Genomic DNA, 12173 nt, shown 5'->3' with positions numbered 1-12173 from the left:
GGCAGTTATATTGGAGATAATCAGAATAATAGCAGACTAATACTAGTGTTGATTTCAAAGACCATTAGTACTTGATAATGGATGATTTCACTGTGAGTACGTGGGTGAGACAGACAGGAGAGGGAGAAGGAGAATCTCCTTGAGCAGCAGGGTGGAGACAGACGTCATCAGAAGATTCATCTACAGAGCCATCGAACGTGTTCAGCTCCTGTTCAACACACTCATGTTCAAATCTCTAGTGCTTATGTGTTCCTGTGTTCTGGGCACTTATAGGCCTGTATCTTGGTTGCATTTTGGGTGGTACTGGAGACTTTTAAGCATAATGCAGAGAAAGACTCTAAAGCCCACTGAACCTGCCTTCCTGCAGTAGTCAAGTCTTTGGGGGGTGATTTTAGACAACCTCACTTCCTACTCAGAGCTCTGCTCTTGCCCACTCCAGCATCCATTCTGCAGACAGCACCAGCTTCATCCACCGTGACTGAGAAGTTTGCTGATCATCAGTTCCCCACTCCCTCCGTCCTTCACCTCCAATGTGTTGGCATCTCTACCGATCTAGTCTTCTTTCCCTTGATATTTATTTATGTATTTATTATTTTGGTTACCAGGGATTGAACTCAGGGGCACTCGACCACTGAGCCACATCCCCTCCCCTATTTTGTATTTTATTTAGAGACACCGTTTTATTGAGTTACTTAGTGCCTCCCTTTTAGCTAAGGCTGGCTTTGAAGTCACCATCCTCCTGCATCAGCCTCCAGAGCCTCTGGGATTACACGTATGTGCCACTGCACCCAGTCTTTCCCTCTATTTTTTGATGAGGAATTACTTCAATCCCCTCTCAGACTCTTAATGAGTACTCTTGACCTAAGGAATGATTATGGCCCCTGATTACCACCACCACCCCCGTTTTGCCGTTAGTCTCTCCATAGAGTCTTTCCTCCCTGTCTGTGTGTACCCAGGCTCCCTCCCTGTTCTTAAAATCAATTGGCATTTCACCTCCTTAGTCAGACTACTAAACTTCATGAAAAAGTAGTGACTTAGTCCTGGCTTCTTGTGACCAGAGGTTAATTTTTATAAAATTATTGAACATACAATACAAAATTCCCAGACAATAAGTTCCTGATCATTCCCTCTGCTGGGGGAGATAAGCTGTGATGTTACTTCCAGCTGTGGGGAGGTCCTGGACAGAAGGGAGCACCTGTAGCCACTGGCAGACCTTGGTTCTTGTTCCTTGAGTGGGAAGTTCGCTGATTCAGAATATTCTGTGATGAGTGTAGCAAAGTGCTTTTAAAAGAGTTGGGAATTTACATAGCTATTCAGTTGGAAAAATTATAAAGTCAGTTAATGCCCTGAGGATAGCATAAACAAAGATGTTTTTGTTTTTTAACCTCTGAATAAGTTCCTGAGAGTTTTCTGAATAATAAATGAGTAGGAAAATTTCCAGCCAGCCTCTCTAGTGTAGTTGGTTGAAAAGCTGCAGATAAGTCCTTAGTGAATATAAGATCTATGTGGGTCCAGAGGAGACTGTGAGAGGCAGTTTCTTATAACCCACTTAATTTGTCCCAGAAACTGGAATGCCAAATCAGCACCTACCAACCTGCCAAGCACACACCATGCACGAAAACAGATCAGATGGTTAAATAGAGCAGTTTGTAATGGGACAACATTTGGGTATTTGTTTTTAAAGTCACGCACACACACACACACACACACACACACACACACACACACGAAGAAGAAGAAGAAGAAGAAGAAGAAGAAGAAGAAGAAGAAGAAATCTATGTAGCTTATTTCAGAATAGCTCAAATGTTTTTCTAGTCTATAGACTGAAGAACTCTATCCTGTAGGACTTCTCTAGTATAAAAAAGTGTAAAATATGGATTTTGCCCTTGGAGAGGTTAATAGTTAAAATGAGGCTATATTTAAATTCCTCCTCTAAGCAAATTCCCACCTTTCTTGGCCCCATAAATAAAACCAGTGTGACATGGCTGAATATTGGAAATCTTTTAATCTATCATGAGGTTTAAAAAATATCCCATGTTTTATCACCAGTACCACTAACAGTTAAACTTTATATCCCATCAGTCAACTAGAAGAGAAGGCAGTTGTTTGTATCGTCCTTAACTGTTTTGCCCCCCAAACTCTTTGGAAATTGCACATGCTATTAATTTTACACACTAGTTATTTTTTTATTTAAGAAACCAAATATGGAGAATTTGTGTATTGACTTTGCATCTACAGTTGAACTATGTATGCACTATACAGTAATATCACAATAGAGAGACATTTCTCAGTGGGTTTCGCCTGCATGAAACTCTGATTGCCTTTAATTAGGGGAAAATCAAAAGCTCAGAGAATAACAGATTTGACGTCAGTTAAAATCAGAGTAATCAACTTAGAAATCATCTCATAAATCTTAATTTTTAACCATAGGATAATAGTTTAAGTATTGAATAACTTTTTCTGTCCCTTCATATTTCTCAAATTAGAGTACTAACATTGATAGAGTTGGCATGGGAGAGCTGCCAAATCTCTGGGAAATGAGAGGCTCCTCCCATCTTCATAAAAGCCTAGGGGAAGAAAAAACTGAGAAAGCCACAGTTCTGCCTGAGAATTATATTTGGATGGTCCTAATACAAGAGCTCTCTGATTGAGCATGGTCTCACAGTCAGGTAGGGGGAGGAAACCAACTAGCCTTTTAGCTTTCCTAGGAACAAGGAGATGATAATTTGGCACACTGCAAACAAACTGCTGGCAGTTTAAAATATTTTTTCTCCCCAACCAGGCTTGTCTTTAAAAATAGGAAAATAGTGGGGCATGGTGGCACATGCCAGTAAACCAGGTGACTCAGGAGATGGAGACAGGTGGATTGTTAGAGGTCAGCCTGGGAACCTTAGTAAGCCCTGTCTCAAAATAAAAAAAAAAATAACAAGGGCTGGAGATGCAGCTTAGTAGTAAAGCATCTGTGGATTCAATCTCCAGTACTGAAATTTTTTTTTAAACTTAAAAAAAGGGAAAACAGGCAGGTGCAATAGTGTGCACCTGTTGTTCCAGCTATTGGAGAGCCCCACCAAGACAGGAGGAGCTCTTAAGCCCAGGGTTCAAGATAAGCTTGGGAAGCATATTGAGACCCATGTCTTAAGAAAAGAAAAGAAAAATGGGAAAACTTCAGGAGTATTATGAACCAAAAATAAAACATGGAATTTATTCTTCCCATGATTGGCTTTCATGAACTTTGAGAAATTAGAGGTGATTGCTTTCAGGATTTTTAAGCTGGTCTCATATGGAACTAAACACATGTGAACAGACATCGTTTTCCTTGGAGTGAAGACAGCCCTGGTTTTCTTGATAGGACTATCCCAGAACAGTTGAGAGAAAAATGAAATACTGTGGAGTGTGTGTTTGCCTGTATTATCTTCAAGATGGTCAGAATTTTTAAAAATCTGCTCATTTCTATTCCACTGGAAAAAATGGGATCCATTAGGACCAGGCTCTGGGATGTCACAGTGTGTATCAGCCACCAGAGTTTGATGAGTATTTGTGACATGGGAATTACTAATGTGTCCTATGATCATGAAGCAACGTGTGCAGTTAATTACTGTTGTCTGCGGCTGCTCTCACATCTTGAAACTCTCCATGACCCAACTGCAGAAATCCTGTTTGTCTGCTTCCCACCACCTCCTCCAAAGAATGAAAAGCAGCAAATTGCAAGGCTGGGCTTGTTGGATGAATGTGATTTGTTTTTGTGGAACCAGAGGTTGTGGAGGCTGTTGGCTTGTCATTAGATTTGTGAAATGACTTCATGGTCAGCGTCTCCAGATGAGTTGCGTGTGGAGGTGTGGATGTGTGCTAGATGAAAACCTGTCTGAATGTACTTCCTCTCTCTCTTTGTGTGTCCTGGATCATACAGTAGGTGAGGCCATCTTCCTGCTTTCATGCATGGGGCCAGGGTCCTGTGGCCCTTGCCTGCCCTAGCCCAAGTCTTCTTGTAACTCTGTGGCCTAAGGCTTCTTCTTTTTCTTCCTTTTTTTTTTTTTTTGTTTTTTTGTTTTGGTATTTTCCCCTGATACAAATAGCTAATTATCTAATACTCTATAATAAATATAATTTTCACCATTAATGTGTTCTCATTTCTTTACTTCCTAGAGCATTAAAAAGCAAACCTCTTTCTTCTTTATAATACACTTCTTTGTATTAAAGTGACTTCCCTTCTCTAGAGGACCTCCCTCACTACCCCACTCTCCCTCCAGAACACACCAATAACTTGGCTAATCAAGATAGATTGGCATTAACTTTTTCATAGATCATGATAGGAAGTGATATCAATATAGGAATTGTCATGGATATTGTTTTTTAAGAATGACTATTTGAATATAATAGTTATTAGATTTTCTTTTAATTACAGCCAAAATAAAACAAACCACAAAAGGCCTGACAATAACTTGATTCTCTGGAGAAAGAAACACACTTCCTGGATAGTAATACTTTCTATCATTTAGACTTGATTGCCTGGTGGTGTCACCCAAACTAATTAATAATAACATGTTGCCATCAGCAGGTGGCTATTGGAACAGGGGTGAAAACAGCTTGTGCTAAAACAAATTGTACCTTAGAGAAAATGTGCAGTTGTTCTTTAAAAGTCTTCATGATGGCCGGGCACAGTGGTGCATGCCTATTAACCCAGCAGCTTAAGAACCTGAGGTAGGAGGATCACAAGTTTGGGGCCAGCCTTGGCAACTTAGTCAGACCTTCTAAGCAACTTAGCGAAACCCTGTTCCAAAGTAAAATAAGTAAATTAAAAGATCTGAGAAAAAAGAAAAAAAAAGAAAAAAAAGAAAAAAAAAAAGAAAAAGAAAAAGAAAAGAAAAAAGAAATAAAAGATCTGAGGATGTAACTCAGTGGTAACACAACCCTGGATTCAATCCCCAGTATTACAAAAAGTCTTCAGGATATATGCAATATGATTTAAATTTTTTTTTTTAGTTGTAAATGGATACAATAACTCCATTTATTTATTTATTTTTATGAGGTCCTAAGGGTCAAAACAAGGGTCTCATCCTGCGAGGCAAGTGCTCTACCACTGAGCTACAGCCCCAGCTCTGAAGCATGATTTTTTTAAAAAATATTTTTAGTTGTAGATGGACGCTTATACCTTTTTTTTTCTTAATGTGGTGCTAAGACTCTAACCCAGTGCCTCACATGTTCTAGGCAAGTGCTCTACCACTGAGCTACATCCCCAGCCCACATATGATTTATGTTTACTTATTTTTGACATTGGTTAAGCCTCAAGAGATAAAAAATTGTTGTGATATTGGAGAGATAGAGACTAGGAGGGAAAAAAAATGATTCCACGTTTTCCAGTTTAAAAAAAGTTTTACTGAAGCAGCCTCAAAATCCTGGGAAAAACTCGGGCATCCCTTTTCTCTCTTTGTATTCTCCTTTTCTTCCTGTTCTTTGTCCATCCTGGATCTGTCAAGGGATTCTCAGCACATCGTGTGGCTATGACAGATGGGCAGTAAATAATCTGCTGCTGTCTTTCAGTTTCAGGGGATCATTGTGACAGTGAAGGGGTTAAAACTGTCAACACCTATCAGAGCTTGCAGATAATTAGTGTAATATAAACCCGAGAACCTTGATGCTGATGACCACACAGCAAATGAATTCTACTAGTTTCCTGCTTTGTCAGAAATCCTTATTAATTTCTTTCTGACTTGTGTTACAGCTATGCTTTTTAAATGCCTGTGTGAAAAAATTATTGTTTATGCATATAAATGATAATGATTAAAGATGATTGTGAATCTTCCTTATCATAGAAGATGCATTTTGAATTAGCACTTGCAGATACAAGTTGAATAGATAAGTACCCTTTGGCACTTGAACATGAGATGGGTAGCCTTTACACTCAGGGAGGGTGTTGACTGTTGACTTTATTATTAAGGATGCACTGTGTAGTATTGAGTGATGTAGGAATGCACACAATTACAAAGTACACTTTAATCATACATTCTTTTTTATATAAAAAAAGAAGTAGACTTTTAAAAATAAAACAGATTTAGGCTGGAGTTGTGGCTTAGAGGTGGAGAACTCACCTAGAGCATGCAAGGCCCTGGGTTCGATTCTCAGCACCATATAAAAATAAAGAAATAAAACAAAGGTATATAAAAAACAGATTTGAAAAGAATAAAATCCATTCTTCATTTATTATCTTGAAAGAAAAACTTGCTACATAAAAAATCAGAGACTCTCAAAGCTTTTTTTTTTTTTCCCCCAAAAAAGTCCACCTGGTAACCCAAGAGGAACAAATATGGCTTAAAAACAGGAGCAGGAATCCCTGATGGACTAGGGGAAGAACGGGTAAAGGAGAACTTCAATAACCCAGATGTGTTCAAATCCGCAGGTCCCAATGGCTGGCATCCTAGAGTACTTAATGAATTGGCCGAAGTCGTCACAGAACCGCTAGATATCATTTTTGAGAACTCGTGGAGGACTGATGAGGTGCCTGAAGACTGGAAAAGGGCATATTTAGAATCTTCTTTCAAAAAGGGAAATGGATGGTGACCCTGGATATACTCATCAGCTTAACTTTTTGCTTGGAAAAATTCTGGAATAATCAACTTAGGAAACTGGGTAACTGACTTTTAAGAGCCAGAAATAAGGTAGTGAAATATCACAGATGAATTACTGAGTTCATTTTTTAAAAGGACACACCAGCATGAGACACAGTCTTATGCACACACTGGGATTTTCCCCTCCTTTCTGTCAATTCTTCATAAAAATAGATGATGTAAAGTTAAGGCATTTGGGTAAAAATTATTTTAAGTGTAATACAAAAGGTAGGTTTCTAATCATAACCATTAATTATATCACTTCTAACTTTAATCTTAAACAATAGTCTTAATTTGATATGTTAACATACACATTCTTTCACTTCTTTTAGGACCCTCTTTTCACTAAGTTGTGGTATTTCATAATTCTATATAGAATAGATTGGTGAAGGAATTCTTATTTTAAGGTGCTTTATAGTTAATAAGTACAGACATAAAGCAAGTGAATTAAGGAACATAACCAAGGGAAGACAATTTCTTCTGACTTCTCTTTTTAAATCTGTTCTGGCTGAGGGTTGATATTCAGATTAAAAAGTGTGTCATGCTCTGACATATATCGAGCAAGTGCCAATTGTTTTGCTTCGGGGGCCCCTGAATTGCAGTGTCTTGGCCCACCTCCCTCCATGGGCCTGTGGGCCTGGGAACAGAGAGAAGGCAGTGGGCACAGCCCTGAAGGAGAGGTGGTTGAGGATCAGGGAGGAAATTAAGGTGAAGCTGGAGTTTTGATTATTCCTATTGTTTTTTTTTTTTTCCCTTTGGGTGTTGGTAGTTTTATTTTCTACTTAGAAAATGCAAACTTGTTGATGGGACCAAAACTTATTCAAAAGGAGGCTTTGGAAGAAGATAGAGTAGTGGCTGGGAACTGTCAAGATCCCCTAAGCAGTACCGTGTTCTTGCACTGTGTGGAAGTATACAAGAGAGATAAGTTTACATAGACATAGGACAAGAATAGGAAACTCTCGGAGGAAAAGAGATTTAATGTTCGTCTCCTGGAGCATACTGATCCCCAGGAGTAGATAGATAATTAAGAAGGGATTAGGTCTCCAAGGACACTCCTAGCACAATACTATTTTTTTTTTAAATATAAGGTCTAAATAGTTCAGCTACTTTTAGAGATTAATTTAGACACTAAGTAAAGTATGTCTCACTCTTAAATACAAATAAAAGGAATTCTAAAAGTGTGTGTAAGTTGCCCTTTAAATTACACCTAGCTGTGGTTTTGTAAGGATTATATACTAGTCAGCCTTTCATCAATTTTCGAAGTAGAGTCTTTAAAATTTTCAAGCTGGGTTTAATTAAGGGGTGGGGAGTCTATATTGATTATTGATATAATTTATTGTGATAGTAAATGGCTTCCTGTTTCAGACCTCATTTCCAGGTGCAGCATCTGTGGCAGATTTATTTCACAGATGTACATTTGCATGTAGCTCTTGGACTGTGGCTGCACAGGACTTGATTTCTGAAACATCTATTATTTTCACTATGGGCATTATGATGCAGTCCACTACAACCACCCAAATCAAAAAAGGCTCTTGGTCATTTCAAGTTTGATTTTTTTATTTGAGTAATGACTGACTTCAATTATTTTGCCAAAGTTAAAGCCTTTCTCTGAGTCTGCTGTTGAAATTTGAAAATATTTAATACTCTACCTAAATTAAGAGTCACAGTTTAGAACCATGAAATAGCCGAGAGATTTTAAAGACTTCTTAGTTAAAGCTATAGGAAGAAAATTTTTAAATAATAACAGAAGCATTGAGGGAAGCTTTCTTTGCATTAAATAATATGAGGTCTAATATAAGAGAAAAGAATTATTCTTACCAAGAATGGTATTTGGAAATGATTATTCTTAAGATGAATTCTTCAGGTTTTTTATTCAGTTTATTTAAATACTAAGGATAATTTTGAGTTTTTAATGTAAAAGAAGTAGCAATTCACTAAGGGGAAAATATATTATCAAGACTAAAGGGCAATCTTGATTTATATTTCCTATAACACCAAGAGAGATTTAAGTACAGACTGTTTTTATCACATTGAGGAATTTGGAGGATTGTAACACATTGTTTTTCGGTTCATCTTAAAATTTGAGGGGTATGAAAGCTTTTATTCACATAAAAGATTTCTTGGCATAGGGACACATACATTTAAGGGCTCTTTCCTCACCAGAGGGAGAGCCGAGCCAACAATCTTGGGAAAACTGGATGTGTAGCAACAAAAGTAGTTTCTCCATTCAGAGAACTCAGGTATTTTCTCGGTCCAGAGAAATCTCCTGCATGTTGCTGCTGTGACGTGAACACAGGAGGCATTGAGTTTTCACTTTGGAGTTACTCAGATCTCAGTTCAGATTCTAGAGTTTTCCTAATGGTGTTTTCCCATGATGAACCTGTTAAGAGCATAAGCTGTAGTGTAGCTTGGGAAAGGATCTTGAATGGTGAGGACAGTACTAAAGCTTCTTTTCCCTTGTTCATAAAATGGGAGAAACACATACAGTGCCTCCTACAGTTCTTAAGAGGCTCAAGACCTCTACGGCTTATACCCACTTGTAGTTCTGGTCCAGGATTGGCATGAAATAGGTGCTGACTCCTGTCTCCCTTTCCTTCCTGACTTTCTGTAATTTCCTCTTCTGTGGAATAGATTACTTTAAAACTGAGTAGAGAACTCAAGTGTAAATTGACATGCTCATCTGCTGCTGTAGCCCACAGCATAAAGACCTCCTTTGCTTTCTTTTTTGGAGACATGAAAAAAGACTACCGTGTTTGCTCATGGTAGGAGTTCAGTAAATGCCTTAGTGATTGAATGAAAAGAATATGATGTTTAAAAAACAATCCTCAGATTCACCAAGACCAGCATTTTCAAATCTGGGGAAATAATCAGGGCTTTCATTACCTCTGTGTTTCTTGTAGCATCTTCAGGTTTAAAAATTTGGAGTGTAAATGAATGAGTGGCAGATGTGCAGTTTCCAGTTTCCTCTGATTTTATGACTGGGTTTATAAAGGAGGAGTGCAAATGGGCATCACCCCCATAGCTTCTTCTGGGATGCATCCAGCCAAGAGATAAGGCTGAAAATGGTGGATCAGCAAACCCTTCTCTATGGGAAGAGAAACCAGCTCAACCAGGGACTGGGAACTACCTGTCTGAGGACTGAGATTGGCATGTCTGAATTTTTCTATTACAAGGCTGAGTGCTGTAAATGGATCCCTTGTATAAGAGGTTGAAGAAGAACAAAAAGAGATTTAAGATAATAAAATTCTTAGACAAAATGTTTGACTTAAATAATTTCTTACATGTAATAATGAAGTATCAAAATATGTCCAGGGAGCTGGAAGATTTCAATATTTCAAAGTAAATAACTGATAAAGAATAGAATATTTTACCCAGGGACATGTGAGAAATGAATGGGAACCTAATCCTAAATGACCAATTCTCAATTCCAACCAAATGTCAGGTATCAGAAAATTCTTAAATAAGTTTAACTGATGATAACTTAGAAAAAAACTGCATAGGTTCACACATAGATGCTTTACTAAATAAAAAAAAATTATTCAGAACAAATCAAATTAAGCTTTTTTTTTTTTAGAATTTTCTAATTTTATTCTGATCTTTCCCAATTACATATCCCCACATCAGACATTTTACACTATTCGATTCTTTGATTTAAAACTCCTTTGCAGCTTTACCTTATTAATCTCTAATGAAATAAAATCAAATAACTTTCTAGTCCATGACTAGAAATATTTCGATATCACTCTTTGGGATGTTTCCATAAAAGGCAAAAGGGGCAAAGATGTAGTTTAGAAAAATGAACAGCCCAACTTTCTTTTTTTACTTATTGAATGAAAGTGAAACAGGAAAGTGATGTTTAAATAGTTTAAATTCTGGAGATGTTTTATTTTTTATTGTTTTTTTTTAAAGATATATTTTTAGAGGAAAACAAGTAGTTAAATTCTCACATTGAGAACTGGTGGTTGGTTTTTGTTTTACAGTTTTGGCCCCAGAATTTTCTTCCACTGTACCAAAAGGAAACAAGGCAACTTTTAAACATTAATATGGGAAATGTCTTCTATAGATTATATTCAGTATCCTGCCCTTTTTTAGATGAATTTCTCCTTATTATTCTACAAATGAAATGCTGTGTGGACGATCTCAAGGACAAACTGGTATATTGAGGGAGACAAATGTCAGACGTTTTACTGTTTATCACAGTTGTGGCCCTGTTTCCTAACCTTAAGAATATTCTGAGATGCAATTTGGGTTACCAAAGCCATTATTCATTGAAGAATTCTGGCTATACAGAAGTATCTGCTGGGCCGGAACAATCAACATGTGTATATCTAAGTAGCCAAGCACAGATTTGTTCTAATTGAAAGCTACCATTTGGTTTTGTAAACACACTTTTTTTTTTCTTCCCCTTTTCAGTTACATTTTTTTAAAGGGCTATATGTGAAGACTCTATGAGAAGCCTAATTGGAACGCCGTTATGAACCATGTAATGTAACCCACACAGCTCTGTCATTTGCAAACATATGCCTACTTTTCAATAAATGTTATAGCTGCACAGCAGTTCTGCCTTGGCCTCTTTTGTGATCATTCTGCATTTTGATGAATGTGATCGTTTTTGCATTGTTTAAATTGACAATGTATAAATGTTCATGGTATTACAGTATTATGGTCAGCATGGGAAATCAGAGCTCTAACTGGAAAGAAAGGAAAATGCAAGTCTCCGCACACTGCATGCAGAACTCAGATAACACCATCATACATATTGGGATGCTTTTGTCCTGTTGTGTGTGCTTTCTGTGGCCTTCTCTTGTGTGATTTTCTGCAGTCAGTGGCTCAGGCAGTGGGAGGTGGGGTAGGGGGGTATATCAAGTGGTAGGAGGGAGCTTGTGTGTGATCACGTGATTCTGCTGTGGCTTCTGCAGCACAGATTCCACATCAGCTGAACAGATAAGCAGGATCTCAGCAGTGGTTAAAACCAGTCTTGGATTCAGATCCCAACATAACTGCATTCTGGTTTCAGAGCCTTGAAAAAATGGAATAATGATTGTACTTGATCAGCATACTAACTAGCCCAAAGACATTTATCTGAAGAAGTTTGCAACAGTGCTTTGGGTTATATATAAATGTCATGAAGTGCTGGGTCTCGATGGTTATCAGTGACTCTTTTTATTCCCACCGAATATGAGAATAAAAATATATTTAAAGTGAGAAAGATGTAAAAATTTAAATTCTGGAAATGAAAAAAGACCTTAAGATTCACCGCATCAGATTCAGAAACTGCACAGTTCAAACACTAAAAAAATAAAAAATAAAATAAAATAGGTGTTTGTGGCATCTCATATGACACACCAGGTTGGTGGCAGACAAGAAGTTTTCCCAGATCCTTTGCTACTGGTTTCTTGTCCAACATAGATCTTAGAAAGTATACCTAAAGGGTTCCATGAATTCTTTAAAAAAGACCCATCTTTCTAGATTGAACTTAGTTTGAACTTAGATCTGTGGTTTTAAGACATAGCCTTGACATATTCACAAACCAAACCTCCATGGAACCCTGATTTTCTGCAGGGGCCAGCA

The 12173-nt window shown here is 37.6% G+C and overlaps 1 protein-coding gene across 1 annotated transcript in view; it reads left to right on the top strand.

The window, feature by feature from the left end:
* Samd5 (sterile alpha motif domain containing 5) overlaps positions 1-11121 on the top strand; it is a 50225-nt gene extending 39104 nt beyond the window's left edge. Inside the window, exon 2 of the mRNA XM_076859657.2 lies at positions 6395-11121. Within this exon, the coding sequence (XP_076715772.1) occupies positions 6395-6457 (63 nt within the window). The 3' untranslated portion in view covers positions 6458-11121. The remainder of the gene's footprint in view (positions 1-6394) is intronic.
* The last annotated feature ends 1052 nt before the right edge of the window (positions 11122-12173 follow it).

Source organism: Callospermophilus lateralis, chromosome 6 (assembly GCF_048772815.1).
Source record: "Callospermophilus lateralis isolate mCalLat2 chromosome 6, mCalLat2.hap1, whole genome shotgun sequence".
Lineage (NCBI taxonomy): Eukaryota > Metazoa > Chordata > Mammalia > Rodentia > Sciuridae > Callospermophilus > Callospermophilus lateralis.
Note: the sequence above shows the minus strand (reverse complement) of the source record. Positions and strands in the feature narration are given on the sequence as shown.